This window comes from Thalassophryne amazonica, chromosome 8 (genome assembly GCF_902500255.1).
Source record: "Thalassophryne amazonica chromosome 8, fThaAma1.1, whole genome shotgun sequence".
In the NCBI taxonomy this organism is placed as follows: Eukaryota; Metazoa; Chordata; class Actinopteri; order Batrachoidiformes; family Batrachoididae; genus Thalassophryne; species Thalassophryne amazonica.
The window spans coordinates 107,921,599-107,947,082 of NC_047110.1; the positions used below are offsets into that span (position 1 = coordinate 107,921,599).

The 25,484-nt window shown below is 43.1% G+C and overlaps 1 protein-coding gene and 1 long non-coding RNA gene across 3 annotated transcripts in view; one reads left to right on the plus strand and one right to left on the minus strand.

Moving 5' to 3' along the window:
• LOC117516279 (spondin-1-like) overlaps positions 1–25,484 on the minus strand; it is a 253,559-nt gene that overhangs the window by 31,505 nt on the left and 196,570 nt on the right. The window contains exons 9-11 of one of the 2 annotated variants that reach the window (XM_034177214.1): positions 19,267–19,407; positions 18,172–18,247; positions 5,258–5,441 (exon numbers count right to left, since the gene is read on the minus strand). In XM_034177214.1, the coding sequence (XP_034033105.1) occupies positions 5,258–5,441; positions 18,172–18,247; positions 19,267–19,407 (401 nt within the window). The remainder of the gene's footprint in view (positions 1–5,257; positions 5,442–18,171; positions 18,248–19,266; positions 19,408–25,484) is intronic. The other variant, XM_034177215.1, reaches the window with a different exon arrangement.
• On the plus strand, positions 3,243–19,938 carry LOC117516280. Its single transcript, XR_004562354.1, has 3 exons — positions 3,243–3,314; positions 13,319–13,331; positions 19,927–19,938. It is a non-coding gene; the product is annotated as an uncharacterized LOC117516280 (long non-coding RNA).

Consider the following 25,484-nt stretch of genomic DNA (forward strand, 5'->3'; position numbering starts at 1 on the left):
AAATTTCCTGAATATTACTTGAAATAAGGTCTTGGGGTTAGCTGAGAAAACTTACTATGAGCTTTATTTTATGAGCATTAGAAACTGTTGCATCTTTTACAAAACAACAGCAGCTTAATAATCTTAGGGCCCCTTCACACATAGTGCAAATTTGGTCGAATTGCGCATGATGTGCGCATGAAGCAGGAATCGTATGCAAAACGTGTAAAATTGTAGTTGCTTCCAACGCCTCGTACACCTGTTGCTATTTGCACACACCAGTGGTTGAAAGACAGAGTGTGCCCTGTGAGAGCCCATCGAACCCTCTGGCCGTAGGTGCCAACCAAATTCCAGCTGACACACATGAACATCTAACACCGGTTGTTTGGCACTTAGAAAATTGTGTGGCCCGTTCGCACTATCATCACAAAAACAGTCAGCAGACAATCACTATCGAGCTGGATGTGAAATTTGTGCACCATGACTGTGGAGTTGCAAAGAGCCACACACATGTGGTGCATGTGTCTCACACGTGTGCGTGTGTGTCGCACACATGCATAAAAGTTTGACTTTTGTCTCGACTCTCTACCAGAGCAAGAAATTTAGCTGAGGAAGCTTCTGCGATTAGAAGCAAAACGTCCTCGCGTCAACAACCAGTCCAGTCGAAGATTCAAACTTCTCTACTATGGAAACCACCTGGACAACTGAGAGCCTTCACAGAACACACAGGGGCCGGACAGCGAAGTCTGATCGCACACAGCAAGCGGAGGGGCCTGTCAGCTGATCACAGCACACTGACAGCTGGTTGACAGCTCAGTGCACACATTAAAAAAACCCAGAAACCACCGGCACAGCCGCAGCTGTAAAGATCTCTGCTCCTGGACGTCCCAGCTTGAGAACACGTTCCGTGTTTGGAAGGACATGAAATTCGGAAGGACATGATATTCACTAATTATACAGCTGGTTTTTATTTTATTGTTCTCCACATCATCGGTGTGATGTGGTGCAGCTGCTGGCACTGTCTTCCTGCTCGAAAAACACTGTCACGTGTACGAACCCTCGCACCGGGATCGTGCACGCCTGCCTGTCGGCGCGATGTTTTCGTGGTTTGCTTACAAGCTATTTTGCTCTGAGTTGTACTTATTCGTACTGTGTGTGAAGGGCTATTTCACTGAAGTAGATTTTTAAGCTGTATTTATTTAAAAACAGTTAAAATTTCAGTTGGATGTAATTGAGTGATTTTGTCTTATGCATAGATTAATATTTTGACTACAAATTAGACCAATACACTTGGTCAGATTGTCGTCTCTGCAGCCACGTCCTTATTTATGTCTGGGGTTTTTTCCCCATTGATCAGGAGACGGGGGGGGCTGAATTAGAATGCTTTACTATATTCTGCACTCGGCTGCGGACTAAAAAACAGAACCGTGTGCACACGATTTTTATCCATCTGCTGAGAAAAATGTGTTTGCATGCTTATGGCTTTGTCCTTAAACAGATTCTTATCCTTCAATCGTAAGATTTTTATGCATCTGGTTGCTGGAGTTTTGTATTTATTTGACAGGGTGGGCAATGTTCCGTGAAGTAAATCAGTGCCAAGCTGGTAACTAACAGAAAACCATGTCAGTGGAAAAGAAGAGAAAAGAAAGAAAGAAAGAGCAACCAAGCTGCGAGCTTGGTTGCTTGGATTGATCAGTGTACAGGCGATTTGTTAAGGGAGTTTGTTTTTTGGAGAGACACTGTTTCGGAATCTTGATTACAGCTCCAAACATGTAGAACACATCTGTTATTCTGATTATCTCCAACATTACAATGATGTTGTGGTGTGTTGATTTGTTTTCATTAAACACAAAACACAATCAAATCCCGGTTTAAGTATCCGGGGTGCAGGAGAGCAGTTTGCATGAACGCCTAAATTCACATAATCTTTTAGATTGTCAGTGAATGCAAAGTAATTAGCGCTTCCAATCATTGATACTTGCACCCTAAAACTAGGGGATTTAAAGTATTGCATAAAACTAATATCGGCTTCAGTAATGTTTGGGTTTCACTGTACTTTCAGGCAACGATACATCAACCTGCTGTCACCGGGACTTGAATCTGCTGCCTTTTGGTTACACATCATTACAGCCGCCCAATGCATTATCCTTCACAGTGACACCAAGTATTTTTGGATAAGTGCACAATTCAATTTCTGTGTGAAATCATTCTGCTCAGCCATGAAACAGCAGTGAAGCGTTCCATTTTAATGACACATCCAGCCGCCAGGAAGCATTCACAGTCACTGGCTGCATTTTGTGAGGATGAAATAAATACCTGAGCTTTAATCTGCTTATCATTTTCAGAGTTCACACATCACCTCTCGTGTTGATTGGATATGAATGACAGAACCTCTGAAAGGATTAGAACATATGAAATGTGATCACTTTGGGGGCTTTTCTGCACTTTAACGATTTAGCGACAGCAGCACCTTTATGTTCAGCCAGTTATAGTTTATTATTTCCTCATCAGACTTCAGTTTGAACAATAAGTGCATGCAAGCTGATCTTTCAGTGAGGGAGCAAACTAGATCTGTGCACTATGCCTGTGTGCAAAGTGTGAAACTGCACTTAAACATATGTTCCCATCAGATTCAGTTTTCTGCAATTAAGCATTTCTGCAGCTGGTGGTCAAGTTGGCATTTGCTGGAAATTCCAACACCCTCAGCTCTATCTGAAGGCACAAAATAATCCTTGACAAATAATATGTGAACTTCTGCAACTTGTTCAGCAAATTGAGAAAAATTACCTGGATACACATTTCTCCTGCTCTGCTGATGACCAATCAAAGTTTAACAGAAATAACTGGCATGTACACACACACACACACACACACACACACACACACACACACACACACACACACACACACAGTCACAACTGTGGGCTGGTTGAAATTGAAAAAATGTTGTACACCAGTCATATTTTAACAAGTTTTCACCCAGTTTGGAGGTTTCTTCTTAAAATAAGTCTGCATTTCTGTATTACTTTTCCATCCACTGCAGAATCTCAAAGTGCTTTGCAATGATGCCTCACATTCACCCATACCCTGTAACATATGTGAATTTAATTTTACTAAGTCCTATAAAGGTCCTGAACCCCATTGGCTGCGATGATAATCTCCGGATTTGGCAGCATCAAGCGATTGAGAGTCTACGACTCCCCCTGGATGCAACACCAGTCCGGCGCAGGTTACTTCCCCAGCTGAGGCAGGTATCCACTTACAACTGAGACAATGTAGATTAAATGTCTTGTCAAAGGACACAGATAGGTAGCATGGGAAGGATTTGAACCCAGGTCTATTGGCACGCCTATCCACTCAGGTATAATAATAATAATAATAATAATGCATTCTATAGTAGATACTCAAAGGGCTTTACAATGACACTTCATGTTCACACACAGACCCACACACTAATCTGACATCATATTCTTGTTTCACCAGAGCCACGTTAACCATCTCGTGTTCAGGGTTCCTGTAGCGGTTACAGGGTAAACAAGGTCCCCACCGTATTTCACCCTAACAGGAAGCCTCCTACTTGACCCAGTTACCCAGCTGTCATGACGTGGACAGGAATTCGATTTTGACACCCAACCAAATCATTAAAAAGCCCACCAACAGCACACACATGCCCATGAGTTATGACAGTGTATTCTCACACCTTTCTTGAAAATAATTGAAACATTATACTGTTATGGTTCTATCAAATTCTATCACAAACAGGAGAACGTAAAGCCTGTAGACAAAAACACGGTGCATTCTTAAGGCCTTGCTCCCCCCCATCATTATCCTTGTATCTAAGTACGGGCAAGCAGTCTGATTTATGACATGTAGCCCTAATAAATCAAAATGAAAAGTGAGCATCCGAACGTCTTTCCTGAGTGTCAAATGAACATTATTCCTGTTACGCTGGGCAGAGCTGTTGCATTCGGGTGGAATCAACCAGAAGGAAGGCCAACCGCCGGGTAGCTCCAGATTGTGACTGTAGCATTGATGCATGTGAAGGAAGTAGGCCGTATTTGTAACTAATTCAGCTTAATTCAACAACGTTTAGGAAAACTTCAACACTAAGTTTATACAAGCGATACAGCGGCGTATTACTCGACATCATGTTGGATTTCTCGTTCCTCCGGATTCCAGTGTTTCTTCACCAGACCAGCCTTTTCTAGAAGCGGCATCTAGTGGTGTAAAGTACAAACTACATCTGCAATAAGTCTGTTTGAAAACACAGAAGCACCAGAACCACTCCTCGATTGATCCCAGTTACCCCGTCTGTGGTTGACCTGCTCAGTTTGTGATGCAAGAAATCAAATTATGCGTCACTGATGAGACACTCAGATTTCGCAAAAGTGCGAAGAAATCTGACACCAAGAAAAGATGATTGTTAAAAAAAAAAGTTTTATAGTGACAAACACTGTGAAAATAAAACATTTTGGTGACATAAACCGTATGTGTCAATGGACCATTGTTAATCACACTGATCCTGCACGCTGTCAGACTCTGGTGAGTTTGATGGTGAATTTAATTTGAATGAGCGATGATGTGATTCGGGTGGATGCAGCCATGCACGGCACCAGTGCACGTCCCAGGCCTGACCTGACCCGACCACTCTTACTTGGAGAGGGAGTCAGGTGTGTGTGTGTGTGTGTGTGTGTGTGTGTGTGTGGGTGTGTGTGTGTGTGTGTGTAAGAATCATTCAGAACATGATACGTTCACATAAAACATTAACTCATCTGAACCAGATTCAAACTTTACCTCATGCACTTCACTGCGTGACTGTGTGACTGAAGCTGAACACCCTCCTGTTGCACAAAACGATTCCGGAAGCACTGGAGGTTGTGATGTGTGAACACAGAAGCAGTGAGATTGCGTCATAAGTTCATGACGCAGAAACACGACTCTCCTCACTCTGGTCGACAGCACACTCACCATCTTCGCGCCACAAACACTGCTCTGCGGTGCTTACTGTTATTCTGCAGCGCTGAAAAACATTCTGTTATTTTCGAGCGAGTTCGACACTGTAGAGAACATTTCAGACCAAAATCCTCTCCCTCTGTGGACTTTGCAGCTCAAAGTGCCCCCATTTTGTTCTGCAGCGGAATACAATCATTTGACAACCTAAAAGAAGATGCGACGCACAGATAACTGTGCATGAGATCATCTTTACCGCCACAGCAGGGATGCCGTAAAACATTGCACGAGTTCTGAAGAACACCTGCCGAGAGACGGAGTGTTCTTACCCTCCATGCTGCATCCTGGACCCATGCAGGGCTGGAAGTCCTGAGTGTGGGGACACGGCACGCTGAGGTCCAGCTGGGCCTTCAGCATCCTCTGCCTCATCCGACGACCTTTTTCACAGGTCGCACTGCTACACGCCGACCAGGGAGACCAGCTGGAGTAGATACATGTCTCTGGAGTGTCATCTAAGACAGAAAGATGGAGGGAAAAGGAAGACAGAAGATAAGATTTACTCACGTTTGCCACAAGTGGTTTCTCGTGGTTGAATGTGTTCACATGCTCATCGTCTCAATCTGACTTCACTATAAGCGGTTAGATTATGGATTGGCTTTTGTAAAACAAGTGTATTCCTCAGCCGAGGACCATCACTGTGATGTTACAATTTGGCTTTTTTGTGTGACTGACAAAAAAAAACCAACTCACCAGCATAAAAGTGGATTTGTTTGCTATGACAGATTAACCGTTTCACACAGCAAGAGGCTTTTATTAGTGTACAGGAAGGAAGTGGATGTATTCACTCACTCATCTTCAACCACTTATCCAGCAGGTGACCCCAAACGTCCCTTTCCTGGTCACACTGACCACCTCTGACTGGGGGATCCCAAGGCGTTCCCAGGCCAGTGTGGAGATATAATCTCTCCACCTAGTCCTGGGTCTTCCTTGGAGTCTCCTCCCTGATGGATGTGCCTGGAACACCTCCCTAGGGAGGCCCCCAGGAGGCATCCTTACCAGATGCCTGAACCACCTCAGCTGGCTCCTTTCAACGTGAAGCAGCAGTGGCTCTACTCTGAGCTACACACGGATGACCGAACTCACCCTATCTCTAAGAGAGACACCAGCCACCCTCCTGAGGAAGCCCATTTCAATCACTTGTACCTGCAATCTAGTTCTTTTCGGTGATGACCCAACCCTCATGACCATAGGTGAGAGTAGGAATGAAGATTGACCAGTAGATCGAGAGCTTCGCCTTTTTTCACAACAGTACGGTAGAGCGAATGCAACACCGCCCCTACTACACCGATTCTCCGGCCAATCTCACGCTCCGTTGTCCTCTCACTTGTGAACAAGACCCCGAGATACTTGAACTCTTTGAAATTGGATGTAAATGCACTCAAAAAGTCAGGGATCATGTGCTGCTGCCACTCTTCACTGCATCCATGACATCAGAGAACCCCTTTGGGTCCTGGATGTCAGCTATCCAAGCAAAATACCCAGTCCATCCCCGCATTTTTAAAAGAACTTTTTGCCGCAGCCACATGAGCCTTTGGCCTTCTCCACTCACTGGGGCCCGCAAGACTCAGAGATGTACATGCTCAATCATAAATAGAGAAATGTGCCAAAAGGTCCAAAATGTTGCAGCTGATGTCCCCTCAGAATGAGAGTGATAGTCCCCGTCTGTCTCCCTACTGGAATCAGTGGTACCCAAGGACTCTGCAAAAAGACCGAGTACCAAAGACATCCAGTTGTCATCTTAGGCCACTGACTGGGGTCCAAGTCTCACAACCATTTTATGATCAAAGCACTTTACAATGATGCCTCACATCCACCCACTCACACAAACATTCACACACTGATGCAAGGCACACCAGGAGCGTGATCCAGCATGCAGGTGCCTCGGTGTTGAGGACCCTAAGAACTGGAGAAGACCAGGGACACGCCCACATCTTGCCTGGCTGCAGCTGACAAATGGCTGCTTTTGAGATCTGCCTGGGTGACTGCCATCCAGGACCCAATGCGGTTCTGCAGTGTGTTGGATGCGGCAGCGAGCTGCACTGGTGCGTTCTTTCACTAGATCGTCCTCTGTGATGCTCACTTAGATACCTGAAAATGCATATTCATTTTTTAAAGTATTCCTAACCTCAGTGTCTAGTTGTTTTTCAGACAGCTGTGACCTACAAGCAGGGGTGCCGCCAGGGATTTTGGGCCCCATGAAAAGCAATCTTGCTGGGCCCCCCCATATTATTTTGTCTCTGGGCCCCTGTCAATCACGGGCCCCTAGAATCCTTCTCCTTATTCGGCACCCCTGCCTACATTATATTACCTTCTTGTGTAAATTCCCCCTTGAAATCAGTTTTTGTATTTTCACTAAAAAATAAAACCATTTTCCAATAAAACACGTCTGTATTGAGCTGTGGATGTTTGACAGATGGGGATTGGCGAACGAGAATCATTTAGCATTGAATCCAGAGGTGATTACTGCAGGTCGTCGGCCGCAGAGCAACATGCGAGGAACCGCGGCAAAGACAAGTGTTTGATTTGTGAATGCCTCGACCAATTATTAGCGAGAGCGCAGCTTCAAGAAGTGCCAGAGGTACTACTTCAATTTAAAAAAAAGCTCTCTGGGGTTTTCATCGAGGTGTGGCGGGAGAACGAGTAGAGAAGCAAAAGAAAATATACCCACGGGCCTCGGGGATGAACCTGAGTGGGTCCACGTCTCAGGGCCAACATTTAATGAGAGCTGAGGAGAAGAAGGGAACAAAGGAGCAGCGAGGAAGTGTTAAGTGAAGGCAGCGAAGCTCCGGGCCTGAGGATGCTCATTCTGTCATCTCCCACGGAGATGAGGTGGAACGAGGAGAGACCGAGGGACAGGTGGAGCCAGAGCGAAGGAGAATGGAGGAAGGAAAATAAGCAAATGGCTCATGACTGACTGAGGAAGACATTTATTAGGCAGCATGAGATCCTTGTTAAGAATTCTGCTGTGCAGACAAAATGCTCCACACATCCACAAGGCCACTTAAAATGAAAAATAGACCCAAAGTGCCACTGTGCAGCACAAACACCTGCACCCAGCGTGCTGCCATACCCAGTCCATCTGCTAAGTGAGCAACATGACCTCTAACTGTGCACTCATGGCCTGGAGAACCAGTCATGTCCAGTTCAGGCTCATCACTGCACCCTGTAGTACCAAAAGAGCCATAAGAGTGGTGCAGAAGCTACACATCTCAGAAACATGTTTTAAAAAAATGGTTTGAATACTTTGCTCTGGGTCTTGGATGTGGTCCATCCACACCGCTTGAGACAAACCATCTATCTACCACTACAGGAGGAGCTAGAGGAGGCATCCTCACCTCAGCTGGATCCTTTTGAGCATTTGGACCTGGTGAGCCTGCCCCCTGGTGGTCTCCCTAGGGTGGTCTTCCAAGCACATCCAACTGGGAGGAATTATATCTGTAAGATGGCTTGGAAACACCTCAGCATCTCCCAGGAGGTGTTAGAAGACTTGACCAATTATAGGCTGGTGCAGATTGAGTTGCTTAGTCTGCTGCCACCATAATTCAGATCCGGATATGCCGCGGAAAATGAATTCATGAAAGGATAAAGAATTTCACCGTCAGATGAAAGGTAGGCTTCCCCTTGGCCTTCTCCAGCCACTGGAGTCTTCAAGCCTGAGGCACCTGCATCCTGTATCATGTACAGAGAAATGCTCCACGGGTCCGAAATGTTGCAGGTGATGTTCCCTCACAATGCAACTCCTCATCTGAGTTTCCCTGCATAACCAGTTGTTTGACACAGAGTCTGAAGAGACCTAGTCCCAAAAATATCCAGCCATCACGGCACGTCACTGGTTGGTGTGCAGATCTTGCAACCATACAGTAAAATAGGGATCTCCACTACCCTAAAGACTTGGACTTTTGTTCTGCTTTAAACATGCCACCAATAATAAACACCTCTTTTCAGTAACCTCATGAGACACGATCATACAGTAGTACCTCTGTATACGCTGGGTATGATGTCCAGCAACTTCTTGGGGATTAATATATCACAGGAGTTTTAGACACCATCTCAAAGGCCCTGATGCCCACTGGTGCTGGTGTAACAGCATAGCTCCCCACCCTGGAAATCTTCCCCCCGTCCCTGACAGGCAACAGTCCAACATTTCACTCTTGGAATTAACTCCAAAATGAGTTTAGACTGAAAGAGCTCGTGCCACTTAACACTTTTAAATCACTCTTGATGGTTCTGACCTGTAGATGTTTTACCTGATTGTATTATCTCATTCAAGTGTCTGTTTTCTATGTAAATGTAATGCTTCGTTTACACATAACGACGACAAGTCACGAATGCCACGAAGTGCACATTCTTGGCCGCTGATCACGAATGTGATGATTCGGGGCAGAGGCGTCAGGTCTCCTCAGGAACTGCTGCAACCTGTTACCACACATTACGATTAATGTCACGTGTTGCTGGAGAATTATCAGGAACCATTACGCACGGTCAAGAATAATGTTCCGTGTTGTTGCACGCTATTGCGCATAACAGCGCATCGTTAAGTTCAGTCACGATGTGAACGAGGTGAATTGTCTTCACACACACACCCATATTCATCCAACCGAATACAGATCGCTCCAGTTTTTCAGAAGAACTTTGTAACCACATGTGTAGTTGGGCTCTGTGCCATGGAGTGGCGCAGAGACAAGGAGGACAGAGCCAGATGTGTGGCTTCATGCGGCATCAGGCACATGCAGCAGGTGGAACACCTGCAGGAGCGCGCTGAAGAACACTGAAATTAGTCTTTTAGCCAACTTGGTGTCAGCAATCAAACTGAATTTGGTGCAACAGGGTTTAATTGTGCGCGCTTCTTCCTCCGCCGGACTGGAGGAGGTGCAGAGATGTCGGGCTGCATGTGAGTCTCCTCTCGCTCCTCTGGTTGCTCAGACTCGTTCTCCCGCTCATCGGTTACAACAGCAGGTGGAACACCTGTAGGAGCATCATGAGGGGCTTCAGCAGGAACTGTGGAACGACATTTGGAGCCGAGTTTAATTGTGCGCACGTGACATAAATCTGATTTGTCGTGGCGCGCAGTGAAATGTGACGCCACGTTACAAGTCGTGTCAAAACTTGACAGTTTCCGTGTCACTTCGTAATAACGCGTGACAGTTTGGGCTCCAAGAACCATCACAGGAACCACTACGAACGTTGTCACGTTCTATTAAGGATCAATACTCATCAAGACGGATCAACACGCTCAGTTGCGACCTCCACGACGTGAGATGACATGAGGGTGGTGTGTGACATTCGTGGAAGATTTTTTGACAGGCAAAAACATGCTCCACGAATATCAAGAATATCACGCACCAACACGCCCTATTAAGAAACCTATTCAGATGCGTTAAGTCACATTAAGAATGTCAGGAATGTGTCACGAATGACAGAAAAATGACATTCGTAACGCGTCTTGGTTATGTGTAAACGCAGCTTAATCTCAGTGAGTTTTTTCCTGGTTAAATAAAGGTTAAAAAAAAATTCTACAGAGCAGCATTGATTAACCCAAACCTTGATAAGGCCCAGTCAGGACAGAGCAACCTTTAAATTCTATATTTCATGGATGTTTTATGGTCCCAGAGGAAGCCATTTGATTGATGGTGAACAATATTGGTATTCTTTCTGTATGCATCTATAGCTCTCTACAATAGTAATATTTCCTATTCTGAAGTATCTTTAAATCCCCCTTACAAATATACTCTACAAATATATGGACCTGATTGACAACCTGACATATGTGATGGAAAATACTCCAATTTAGTTTTGCATAAAATATCCACATATGTATAGAACACACAGTAGTTTGTGCGCGCACACACACAAACACATACACACAGACACAATAGTATGCAAAACAATGAAAATGAGGGGCCTATAATGTCTGCCACCTTTCTCAAATCTCTTTTGTACAAACTAGGCCATAAATATAAAGAGTGGCAGATCGGAATCAACAGAATAATATATTCTGGAGTTATGGGGTAAAAACAGCAAAAATGGTGACAAATGTCAGTTTCGGTTTGTACAGGGGTCAAAAGTTAAAGATGCTCCAATTACAGTAAAAAAAAAGAAAAAAAGATGCAAATTATTGGTAGAAATGAAAGGATTAATAAATGGAATAGTCTGACTGTGGTGGATGTTTGGTCTCCAAAATAAAGGTCAAACAAGGCTGATGTCCATTGGATACAATGACAGGTGACATACGAGGTGTATTAGATAAGAAACCGACACTTTTATTTTTTTTTTTGACTATATGGATTTGAATGACGTGCAATTACACCAATCATGCTTGAACCCTCGTGCGCATGCGTGAGTTTTTTCACGCGTCGGTGACGTCATTTCCCTGTGGGCAGGCCTTGAGTGAGATGTGGTCCCGCCCTCTCGGCTGAATTCCTTTGTTTCACACGCTGCTCGAGACGGCGCGCGTTGCTTTATCAACATTTTTTCTGGACCTGTGAGGAATATCCGAGTGGACACTATTCGAGAAATTTAGCTGGTTTTCGGTGAAAAGTTTAACGGTTGATGAGCGATTATGGGGTGTTTCTGTCGCTGTAAGGACTTCCCACGGAGCGGGACGTCGCGCAGCGCTTCCAGGCGCCGTCGTCGGCCTGTTTTGACCTGAAAACATCCTAATTTAAGGCTTAATTCACCCAGGACGTCGTGAGAGAACAGAGAAGATTCAGAAGAGGCCGGCATGAGGACTTTATGCAGACATTCCACTGTTTAAGGACATTTTTTAATGAAAGACGTGCGCGCAAATTCGCCAAGTCGTTTCCGTGACGACTCGGCGAATCTGTGTGCGCCGCGACAGGAAAAACACCTCCGTGTTGAAAACCATTTGTAAAATTCAGGCGGCTTTTGATGGCTTTCAACAAGTGAGTAACTGAGAAATTGTTTAACAGCTTGGGCATGTTCCAACTTGCCCGTTAATGTTTCCAACGGAGGTGTTTTTCCTGTCGCGACCCCCCGCGGTCGGGTCCAGCCCGACATGCGACTCTGCCCGCACGTTCTTTCATTACAAAATGTCCGTTAACAATGGAATGTCCGAATAAACTCCTCATGCCGACTTCTTCTGAAAGTTCTCTGTTCTCTGACGACTTCCTGGATCAACAGAGCCTGAAATGTGGAAGTTTTCAACTTGAAACGGCGAGACACTGCCGCCTCGAAGCGCAGATCGCCGTCAGGCACCGTGGGCCGTCCTTAAAGCGACACTACCAGACCAAAATCTCTCATCAGCCATTAAAATTTTAACCGAAAACCAGCTGAATTTATCGAATGGTGTCCACTCAGTTGTGCCTTACAGTTTTGAAAAAATTTTGATCAAACAAAGCAGCAGTCTGAGCCATTCCTAAACAATGAAAAAATCGACGAGAGGGTGGGCGACTCCTCACTCAAAGACTGCCCACAGGCGAATGACGTAACCGACAGGCGTGAAAAAAAACTCTTGCATGCCCACGAGGGTTCAAGCATGTCTGATGTAATCACACGTGATTCAAATCCATATGGTTTTTGAAAAAAAATAATAAGGTCGGATACTTTTCTAACAGACCTCGTATATTACTTGGTAATGTGATAACTAAGCATGACAGATGGTGCAAACTATTACTTTTTAGAACCCCATCGACCCAAACAATCCAAACGACACGTAGAATCCAGTGAGGCTGGATTCTACGTGTTGTTTGGTCACCTTCAGTGGTACCGACAACCTGCTTGGTCCATGGACTACCAGGACAGTTGTTTCATCGAATTTAGTGTTTGACCTTCCTGTGACCTTGACCCTTTTGTGTAGTGAAAGGTACCTTACTAGGGCTGCTATATTTCAAAAATTGCGACCAGGAAATTTGTGGAGTTGAATTTAGAGTTTGACCTTCCTGTGACCTTGACCTTTTACCTTGAGCTTAAACCCTTTTGTGTACTGAAAGGTACCTCACTAGGGCTGCTTATATGTGAACTTGCAAGAGTCTGCGATGTAAACTGTGTGCTGCACAGCAAGTTAAAGGTGAAAAATGCAATGATTACGAACAAACAAACAAACAAAAAAACATACATATTGACAAACATATCTTGCAAAACTTTGTTTTGGCAAGATATTGGGGTGGGGGGTAAGATATCCAGGGTGGGGGGTAAGATATCCTAGGACATCCTACCCCCCCGGGTGTAAGATACCCTATTAATGTTAAACCGGGGCTAATCCTTCCATTCTCCAGCACCATGTAGGTGTGGGTCTACATCCCATCCTGGATGGACATCCAGTCCATCATGGGTTGCTTCCCCAGGCAGAATGACTGGGAATCAAGCTCAGGTCGACATTTTGGGTACGACTAGCAGAAGTGGGATTGCCTGTAGTTGGTTGTTGACACAGGTTCTCATGATGATGTGCACCAAAGCTGAACTTGACACCAACAATTTTTTGCACATTACTCAAGAAATTATACTGCTCCCTGGTGGAAAATTCAAGTAAATACATGGTTGATAACAAATTACATTGTAGCGAATTTAGATGTAGTAAAAAACTAAAAAAAAATTCAATCTTTTGACGATACCAGCAGGCTTTCAGTATCTTCAAAAGCATAAATCTGGTCTAAGATTAATGGGGGTGATGTGTTCTTGTGCGGGCACTTGCATCATCCACGTAACAGCGTCCTTTCCTAGAAAAGCCACTTAGTGAGCCGCTGTCATCGTGCCCCTCTTACGGCACCCTCTGTTTTTAAAGTTATGAGAAAAGTAATAGCATCAGTCAAGAGGGTAATCACATTCTGCAAACAGTGCCTCCAGGAGCAGCTTACAATTTGCTGCAGCCCCACAACAGTGTCCACATTAAAACGTCAAATTCTGAAAACAGTTTCCAAACACTCGCCTTTTCACGTCATTTTCATAAAGGGCCTCATGCAACCTATTGTCCAACGCAAACAGCAATTACCGCTCCTGCAGACACCCAGATTACATCTCCCATTTGGCACTGTAAAGTTTGCCATCTGAATAAATATATAAACACGGGTTAATGACAACACCTGTATCGCTTGAGCAACGATGATGACATTTATAACAAGCAATTTAAAAAGTTTAGAGGCAACAAAAAGCCGGAATCAGCCGGTGCTTCAGAAAAAAAATGACACTGTTTTGGAGAAGCTGGGTTTTCTCTGTCCACGCTTAAAAATTTATCATGTTTGGACAGATTTTTGAACAAAACACAGCATGAGGACAGGAGACCCACACAGAGAGCAAAAGATAAAAAGATCTTTAGTTTCAGACAGACGTCTTCAAGAATTCTGAATGCAACCAAACACAGCAGAACACTGTTTGCACCAAATGAAAACTGGAGCTGAACAAACTCAGGGTCGGTGTCTCATCTCTTACAGGATCTGAGTGGACCCAGAAATCAGCATCACTGTATTTAAAAAAAAAAAAAAGCATAACAAGCAACCAACCAAAAACATTACATTTTATTATATTTTATACATTGAGTAAACTCAAAAGCAGCTGGTTGTCCAGAGTTTTTGTTTTTTCTAAACCTTTTTTTAAATTTTAATAATGTAGTGTGGGCGTGGTCTAAACAGCTGCAGTAAGTGCCGAGTGTGTAAAGCACATAATCACATTAAATGTTTAACCAACACAGAAATCCTTCCAGTTCAAAGGATGCAAAGAACTGTAATATCATGTAATAACAGAGTCTGAATCCAACAAGACAAAAAGGTTTATGTTTGGGGGTTTTTTCCTAATAATGTTACAAAAGTAATTTTGTAGTCTTTGTTAAAGCTCCGGACCTCATCAAGTGCAGATATTAAACTGACAAAAACTCAAAGGATGAAATAACAATGTAATCATAAGATAGAAGACACAAAGACTGAGACAAAACAAGAAAGAAACTGTGAGAAAGACAATGACACAGAGGTACAAAGATCAAGAGACAAAGAGACAGAGACAGACAAAGAAGAAGAAGCAGACAAACAGATACAGATGGACAATGATACAGACATATAGATAAAGAAACAGACAGACAAAAAAACAGAGACAGACAACAAACAAACAGGGACAGACAAAGAAACAGAAGCAAACAAAAAGAGAGACAGACAAAGAGAGATAGACTGACAAACAAACAGGGACAGAAATACAAAAACAAAGACAGACTGACAAAGAAACAGGAACAGACAAAGAAATAGGGACAGACAAACAAGGACAGATGGAAAGATAGAGAGACAGAAAGACAAAAAATAGAGATAGACTGACAAAGAAACAGGGAGAAAGTAACAGAGACAGACAGAAAGAAACAGACACATGGAAAGAAACAGAGATAAACAGACAGACGCACAGAAACAGACAGAAAGAAACAAGAGACAGACAAAAAGACAGATGAAAAGAAACAGACAAACAGAGACAGACAGAAAGAAACAGAGACAGACAGACGAAAAGAAACAGATAGACAAACAGAGACAGACAGAAAGAAACAGAGACAGACATACGGAAAAAAAACAGAGACAGATAAACAGAGACATACAGAAAGAAACAGAGAAATAGACAGACAGAAAGAAACAGACAGACGGAAAGAAACAGAGACAGACAAACAGACATACGGAAAAAAACAGAGACAGATAAACAGAGACAGACAGAAAGAAACAGACAGACGGAAAGAAACAGTGAGACGGAAAGAAACAGAGACAGATGGAAAGAAACAGACAGATGGAAAGAAACAGAGACAGACAAACAGACAGGAAAAGAAACAAACAAACAGAGACAGACAGAAAGAAACAGACAGACAGACAGACAAAAAGAAACAGATAGACAAACAGAGACAGACGGAAAGAAACAGAGACAGACAGACAGATGAAAAGAAACAGACAAACAGAGACAGACGGAAAGAAACAGAGACAGACAGACAGACAGACAGACAAAAAGAAACAGATAGACAAACAGAAACAGACAGAAAGAAACAGAGACAGACAAAGACAGATGGAAAGAAACAGAGAAATAGAGACGGAAAGAAACAGTCAGACCGAAAGAAACAGACAGATGGAAAGAAACAGAGACAAACAGAGACAGATGCACAGAAACAGACAGATGGAAAGAAACAGACAAATAAACAGAGAGAAATAAACAGACAGATGGGAAGAAACAGACAGATGGAAAGAAACAGAGACAGACGCACAGAAACTTACAGATGGAAAGACATGAAAGACAGATGGACAGACGGAAAGAAACAGAGACAGACAAAGAGAGAGACAGACGGAAAGAAACAGAGACAGACAAAGACAGATGGACAGAAAGAAACAAAGAAACAGACAGACGCACAGAAACAGACAGATGGAAAGAAACAGAGACAGACAGACGAAAATAAACAGACACACAGACAGACAGATGGAAAGAAAGTCAGATGTAAAGAAACAGACAGACAAAGACAGACGATCGGAAAGAAACAGAGACAGATAGAAAGAAACAGACGGAAAGAAAGTCAGATGTAAAGAAACAGAGACAGACAAAGACAGATGGACGGAAAGAAACAGAGAAACAGACAGACGCACAGAAACAGACAGATGGAAAGAAACAGAGACAGACAGACAGAGACAGATGGAAAGAAACAGACAGATGGAAAGAAACAGACAGACAGACAGACAAACAGACACACGGAAAGAAAGTCAGATGCAAAGAAACAGAGACAGACAAAGATAGACGGATGGAAAGAAACAGAGACAGAAAGAAACAGACTGAAAGAAAGTCAGACGTAAAGAAACAGAGAGACAAAGACAGATGGACAGAAAGAAACAGAGAAACAGACAGAGACACACAGACGGAAAGAAACAGAGACAGAAACAGAGACAGACAGACGGAAAGAAACAGACAGACAAACAGACAGACAGAAAGAAACAGAGACAGACAAACAGTCAGATGGAAAGAAACAGAGACAAATAAACAGAGACAGATGGAAAGAAACAAACAGATTGAAAGAAACAGAGACAGACAGAAAGAAACAGACAGACAAACAGAGAGACGGAAAGAAACACAGACAGACAAACAGAGACAGACAGACGGAAAGAAACAGAAACAGAGACAGAGACTGGAAGAAACAGAGAGACAGACAGACGGAAAGAAAAAGACAGACAGAAAGAAACAGAGACAGATGGAAAGTGAGAGAGACAAAGGCATAAACAGTTTCACTACCACCCCCTACAGGTAGAGGGCACTGTGGCAGCTCAGACTTTCTTCTCTGACTGCACCATGTTGGTTTTCCGTGGATCGAGTGATGACTGTTGACGGTCATTGGTTCGATACGGGTTCTAGGATGTTCTAGTACCTTTGGTGAGGGGAAAGTCATATCTCACCCAGCTTTGGTCCCTACTTTTCTTCTGAACCTCATCTGCAGCTCCATGACATCCTGGAAACCACTTTGATTGGTGGGTTTAACCAGGTTAACCAGTTAACTACTGACATCATCATTAGGTGCAAAATCCTGGTGAAAAACAAGCAGTTTATTTCTAAAGTCCCATCTTTGTTGCTTATAAATCACATTTCTGGTCCCAGTAGAGCAGAGACGCCACTCAGACCTGACAAGCTCTTCAAATCCTGTCTGGTGGGAGGGGCTAAGGGTGTCTGTGAGAGGGCGTGTTCAAATACTAAAGGTGAAGAGGGCACATAGAATCTGTGACGCACTGAGGCATGATGGGTAAGCCTGAACCTGCTCCTGTAGCTCTGCATGGTGAATGTAGAGGACGGAAGTCAAAATTTAAAAATGCTCCAATCATATTGAAAAGTACAACAGATTAATTGTCGGATCAAAAAGATTCCAGAAAGGTATAGTTTGGACTATCCAGGACTGAATGTTAGCGAGTTATGGGGTAAAAACAGCAAAAAATGTACAGGATTCAAAAGTTAAAGTTGCTCTAATTTTGGTAAAAAGTCACGCAAATTATTAGTTGAGCGCTCAGGGTTCTAAGAAGGAACAGTTTGGACATCTATTACGCTTAATTATCAAGTTAAACGCCACAGAAGCCAATGGATATTGACCTTGTTTGACCTTTAATTTGGAATCCAAACATTCAGCAGTGGCAAAACTATTCCATTTACATATTAATCTTATTTGTTCTTGCACATGGACTAACGGACACAAACACAAAATGTGTGCGCTTGTGCATGCACGAGCACATGCACAAGCACGTAGTGTACCTTCCTCTTTCTCCTCCTGTCCAATGTCCGCCACGATGTCGTCGATGGTGTCTGGCACCACGTTACACTGTTCTCCCTGGACATGCACAGAAAAATCAGGTCACAAAATGCTCTCAAACATGCATTTTAACTTTCTTATATAATGAAGAATAGTAGTGCACGTGTGTGCATGTAACTATCAGACACCAGCAGGCAGGGGTGCCAAAAAGGGGAGAATAAGGAGAAGGATTCTAGGGACCCATGACTGACAGAAGCCCACTTCATTTCTTTCTCAAAAACGTCTGTGATCCAAAGGTGGGATCTCCATAACAGATTCAATAAAATGTGTAAACAATTATGTATTACAGTGTCTAAAAACAGTCAATCACATAAGCTCCACCCGTCTTCAGGTGGTCAAAGTAAAATATACTGACATTTATAGACATCAGATCATTTCTAATCATATAATCTTTGGCAGAAGGACTTCATAATAATCCTGTTTGCATGCTTGGGTTAGTCCATCAAAGATTCGAGAAGCTTTAGGTTTTTAGGGGAACAGTTTTGGATTTACCTTTTGTTTGTTTCTGAATTCCCAGAAAATGGTAAATTATTCAGCTCTTCGGGGGGGGGGGGGGGGGTTACCTTGGCCCAAGGATAATAATATAACATAAAATTTTTAATTTTATGAAAATATAGGGTAGGGAAGTGTGTGGTGAGCTGCTTGGTTGGTTTATTGTCACTGCAACTCAAACCCGGATATGAGTCATAAAACGACCAAATGAACTAAAGTATAGTGCAAAAGGAACTTTTAATGTGTGATTGTACACATTTTTTTTTGGACCTATCCTAAAAAAAAAATCAAGTTGTTCTGGAAAATTTAAATGCTAAAACTCTTGGACTGCTGGTGTAAGAGCTGCTTAACTATGACATAATGTGAATCAGCACGGCTGGTAAAGTGCAGGTAAAGGCTGCACAGGGTGGGGGGTGGATGTTTGGACAGGTTGTGAGGGGCGCCTCACACAGCGAGTGAAGCTTGGCGAGGTTGTCTTCATGTTGATTGTTAGATAACACCATTTCCACTTGTATTCACTTGAGGTTTTGTGCACTTTGTTGTACCTTTCTAGCGATGCGTTCCACCACCACCCTGGCCAGTGGAGTGATTGCTCCTCCTTCTGGGTCGTAGAAGGGGCTCTGGGGGTGGTCCAAACTTGTCAAAGGTCTGATCTTCTCTTGAGGGATTGTCGGTTTGTTTGGTGACTAAAAAGAGTCAAAGAAAAACAGACAAGAGTTGACGGCTGTGAGCGTTTCTCCGCGAGAAGAAGCAGACAGATTTCAAGCACCTGGGTTGGCTGGAATTTCTCAAACTCTGCTTTAGTGAAAATCCTTTCAGGGAGTTTCTTTTTTCACTCCCCAGCACTAAAGTGACTGCTCATGCTTCCTTCTGAGGTTACAGCATGAATGTAACAGTGAATTAACTCTGGCAGACGCTCAGAGAACCAGAAATGCACAAATAAAAGGTTCCCTGCTGGATTAGGCAAATCCAGTTTAAGACTTTTAATGTCTCACAGAACAAAATTTTTCACCCATTTCTTAAAAAGAAAAAAAATGTCAAAAGACAAACAAAACTCAAACTAAAACAGCATCTTTAGGGGTTCTGAGGTCATTCTGATGTAGAGTGAATCTGACTGAGGTACTGAACCTCATCAGGCTTGTGTTTATACCCGGATACTGTAGCGTGAAGCCACTGAGAGCCTACAATATCTTCCAGATGGGAAGTCAGCCCAATACTGGTTACTTCCCAACCACGGCTGGTACCCAGTTACAAATGGACCTGAAACAATGCAGATAAAGTGTGTTGTCCAAGGACATCCAGCACCGAAGCCTGGTCTACACATTTATAGACCAGCTTAATAGTACTGAGTCTGAAAACAATGTAGAACAACACATGTTGGACTTATCAGACTGATATTTTGTCAATATTCCATCACCGAACTACCTCTGCTACAAGGGTAGTTATGGAGTCACAGGAGGTTGTGGCAGATGGTCCCTCCGTCATGTCTGGTTCAACCTGAGGTGTCTTCCTATTTGTAGGAAGGTTTCCTTTGCCACTGTCACCTTGTGCTAACGTGCTTCCTTTGCGGGAAATGTTAGGTTTCTGTCAAGTGCATGTGGTTCAAGTCAAGTCAACACGTTGCCACATTTACCACGACAAGGATCCACCCCATGTCCTCAAAAAAATGGCTGCACCTTTCAAACTGAAGCGGCTAATGAATTTTTTGCAAAAAAGTAGACCAAGAACTACCATTGTGGCAAATTTGATGCTTGTATCACAAAATGAAAGATTGTTATGATACAAGCATTTATCTGCTGCACTAACAAGCTGAAAGTTTATCACGTGATACATTATTGCCATCTGTGTTACTTAATCCAAATAATCTGCAAAATCCTTTTGGTTGAAATTGAAACACCCTCAAACACACAGAATTGTGTGACTGAGCAAACTCTGTGGCTGTGAAGAAAATTTGGGACTGCACGCATTGGTCTACAGGACACATCCACACACCCATTATATGACTCCTGCTTCCCCTCCTTAGGAGAGTGGGCGTGGCTAAACACCATCTTATTTCCACTTAAAGCAACAGGCACAGAAACAACCAATTTTCTTCTTGATTTTTTTCTTGTATTTTGAACTACAAACTGTAATTTCACATCACTGGCCTATATTACCTTGCTATAAATGTATATTGCACAGTTGGCTTCATAAGTATTTGGACACTTATGGATCTGGCTGTATGAACTGTGTAAAAGAAATAAGAACTGTTTTACAAACTAAAAGACACCTCTCAATGGAAATGTAATAAAAGAGACTATGTTTTGTGCCTTTGCCTTTTTTAACATCACTGAAAAACAGATTTAAGACATTTTCACACCTTATTAAATAAATAATTTAAAGCATTTTAAAAGGTGCTGCAAATGCCCTGTGCATTGCATGAAAGTCTGATCATGGATTGAACTTAAGTGATGGTGCTAAATCTGTTGTATGGCTGGGGGTGCCTGGCTGCCTTTTGTTTCTGTCTTCTGTTCTGTCTTTTGTTTTTCCTTCCAGGTGGCTTGCGTTTAGGACTGAGTGGCTGTGTGGCTGAGCTATTAGGACCTCACCCTGATCACCTGAGGCTGGTCATGTGCAGCTCGTCAGGACTCACAGCTGTGGTGCATCTATATGGATTGGAGCATGGTTGCATTTAAGTCTGGAGTACACAGTGTGTATTTGCCAGAGACTCGACCTTGTGACCAGACGGGTGAGATCCTCGTCTTGAGAGCCATCTCATCATCATGGATGCAGAGACCATCCAGGTTTGATGCCATGGTCTGTGAAAGAGGAGGGGGTGAGGTCTCACGCTCGTCAGCACACTTCCTGAGGTACTTTAGGTTTTGTGACTAACATTAGTACAGTCAGTAAATGTGGTGTCCCTCACACCTTATTATATTGAGCTGTTATGTTAGTCGTTTAATCAGCTTCCACTGCAGTGGATAATGTGAACTGGGTGTTCCATGCCTGCAGGGTGGGAAGCTGATTAGTGATTAAGCCAGGAAGTGTTTGCTGTTTATGTACACCTTTGAGTGGTCTCTCTATGTGTGGAGTGTGGACTCACATGATGGTTTCTTCTTTCACAGACTCGGTTGTCGCGGCCACCTGGGGAGTGTCGGCGGGGTCCTTGGGTCCGAACTGTTTCTGGCTCCGGACCGTTTGTGCTGCTGGGAGCGCACCGTCATTCCACCACGCCAGACCGCGCACTCATTTGTTATATTGTAGCACATCACTGTTATGTTATTAAATTCAGTTAGCCTTTGTACCGTGCTGTGCTTATTTTATACTGGGTCCTTCAAACGCTGGTCGGTTCTCCGTCCTGCGTCCGACACATAACAAAATCACTGTTGTTGTGATGATTGTCTTATCCGTCACAAAAACATCTGCTCTGGAGTCCTGGATTATTAAATGTACAAGGAAGCATCTTCCACTGAGGAACGGTCAACGTAATTAAACAGTTAAATTTCAGAGCGTAGGGATTCTTTGAGTGACGAGAATCCAGCGGCAGCATATACATTTCACACACATCCGAGGAACGCTTATAAAAGAGGAACAATTTAATTTCTCTTGAGGGACAGAAACACAGTCTGGCAGAATCATAAAAAAGTAAAACCACCACCAGTTTGATATGCATCCTGTTTAAAAAAAAAAAAAAAATCAAAATACAGGAGCACAAAGAGAAAAAGTGCTTGGACATCTGGTCCATTTAATCTCACAATCTGAAAAAAATACAGCAAAAAGATCATCTAAAACACTCAATAAAACACCAGACATCCATCTGAGTATGTATGCTGCTCTGTGCACACCTGATCTCACAAGTTAAGCAGTCAACCCTGGTTAGGTTAGTAGCTGGCTGGGATGACACTTCACAACACCAGGAACAGCACGCAGGTTTCTCCATGTACAACTGGAGTTGCGTTAGGAAGGGCATCAACTGCCAAGCTTGTGATAAATCCCAGAGACAAGCAGCGGAAAGAATAAATAAATAAGAAATTACTTGATTGACATGTACTTCCATGTTGGAGTCTGTAGGTGGCAGTGACTTTGCCGGTTTCTCTTTGTTCCCAGGGGACAAATCTCTCCACATTAAGAGGAGCGGAAGAACAGTGTGGTTACTGACTCACACAGTGCGGCAGAACTCACACATGTGTACAAATACAGCAAGAACGCCGCTTTCACCTCAGTGAGGAAAAGAAATAATGAGGTCTCACTTATAAGGTGGACCGGGTCAGTGCAAAGGTGAACCGTGCCAAATTAGCTGTGTGTGCAAAACACTCAGACTCCGTCTATACACTGTAGAAATTACAAAGTGAACACAACAAAAGTTTGATAAACAGGTCACCTGAGAAGAGAGTAAATCTCACATGAAGCCAGAAAAGCAAAGAAATATTTAAAAAACTAGAAGAGGTGATGGAAAAGGGCTTGTGTTTGGTTTGTTTGTTTGTCTGAAAGGTTTCTGGCAGGGGTGGTGGTCAAGTGGTTAGGGTGCTTGGTTTCAGTATGGAAGGTTCCCAGTTCACACCCCCCTGCCACAATTCTCCATGTAACGTGGAGTTGCATCAGGAAGGGCATCTGGCATAAAACTTGTGCCAAATCAACATGCAGATCCACCTTGGATCTGCTGTGCGACCCCAATTGCGGAGGTAGGGGCTGGGGGGGGGGGGGGGCAAGGGAACAGCCGAAGGGGCTTACTTTTTGTCTGTAAGACATTACTTCTTCACCTCGATGCTTTGCTTATTCATGAGGGTGTAAACTATAAACAAATTGCTGTCATCTCCAAATCGTGGGAGAATATTGATGGGCACTTTTCATTCTTCGGGCAGGGAGAACTAAAGACTGTCGCAGCCAGATAAAAAAAAAAAAAAAATGCTGCTCAACACACAACAACAACGTGCCACAAATGCCAGATCAGGAGGACTCCTTTAATTATAAGGCTATTGTAATATACAGGATCACTTTCAACATCTGAAACAGTTCCCCGTTTAGAAACTCTTTAGAGGGGTGGTCTCGAACTGGAGGCCAGAGGACATGAGACAGATGGTAAGATGACACACCTTGTTTTTAGAAATGGCCCTGCTTGCACCTTCCACAAAAAAAGTTGGAGCTACTGATTGCTACAAACACCATATTTATAGAAAAAGAGATCACAAGCAGCCATAAGTATCTAAGATACATGATGATTCCGACATATTTCACTACTGTATAGCTGCCATGAACCATGAGAATTGAGCTTGGACAATCACGATACAGATATGTGAAATATCAAAGTTAAAAAAAATCCAAGGCATCCAGAGGACTGCAGTGCCTCAATGTCACCATGTAACTGTTTGAGTTTGACTGAGATCATCATGTGGCTTTATTTATTGAGTCGTGGAGAGCAGAGGTTTATGCATTTCAATATCTCATCTACGTTTATGGAGCAAATAACGCATTAATGGACATATTTAGACTTATTAGGAACTTGTTTTAAAACACTACGTTTCCAGCCACAATAAGGAACGAAAGTATTTTCAGACATCGTTTTCCAAAATCAGCATGCTTTATGTGGATACGTGTTCATTGGACTGTGATGATCAATCGGACTGCCACGACAGGGATCGATGGGCTCTCACAGTTTTCAGCCGCTGGTGTGTGCAAATAGTTGTAGCAACAGGTGTACAAGGCGTTGGAGGTAGCGTATTGCATATGATTCCTGCTTCATACGCACTTCATGTGCAATTTGATCATATTCGTATTGTGTGTGAAGGGGCCCTTAGTAATGCATTACTCTAATCGGACCGCTTTTTCAGTAATGAGTAATCTAATGCTTTAATCTATCGAAATCAGTAATCAAATTAAAATTACTTTAAATTACTCTGAGTCACTGTGCGTTCCTATTACTTTTGTATTGTGGGGCAATTGCAGCTTTAAAACAGGTGTCCCGACGAGATTCAGGGGAGGTCTGAACTGCTCACTTTCAGCGAGCTTTTGCACAGTCGCATCCACTGTGCAGCTCAGCTCTGAGTTGAAAAACAGTTGTCTCTCAAAGCGCGGTGACGCTCAGTGCTGTGGTTTTACAAAGACAGTTTTACGCTGTTTGTTTCTTTAAAACTCTGTGCCGCTCTGTGCGTATCCTCATTAAAAACAGCTGATAGGCGACACTCAAATATTAACACTTTTTTTTTTCCACCCAAATGTACCCAAGTCTCTTTCTGGGGACAAGATGATATAACAAAAGCCGATAAAAACTTTCTTACCTGTCAATCTGGTTGTGTTTTCTGCATAAATAAAGGTTATCCATTCTTCCTGCTCAAACAGCAATTTGGGGGCGCATCCAGACGGGAAAGGAACGTGGGCAGCGAGGAGTGGGGGGGTTTATGTCCCTCCCTACAGCAGCCCTAGATTAAAGGTCCACTTTTGATGACATTTTTTTCATACTATTACTAATACTAACTACTTAATAATAATAGCAATTTCAACAATTAAACTGTTTAGAAAGAATTTAACTGTTTAAAAACATTTAACATTTATAAACAATGTAGGTTAGAAATGGTAAGTTTTATCATTGCAGTGCTGTCAACAGTTAAATATGAGGTCAAGAACGACAATTTTATTTTTTTTTATTAAACAAGTATTTATGTTCATTGAAGTCAAGAAAGGGTGACTATAAAATGAGTATTCGCAGAACAGGTTATTTTTATGTTGAGGTGGCTGGGGGGGGGGGGGGTGTTGTCGGCAGCTGCTGAAAGTAACTAAAAAAGTAACT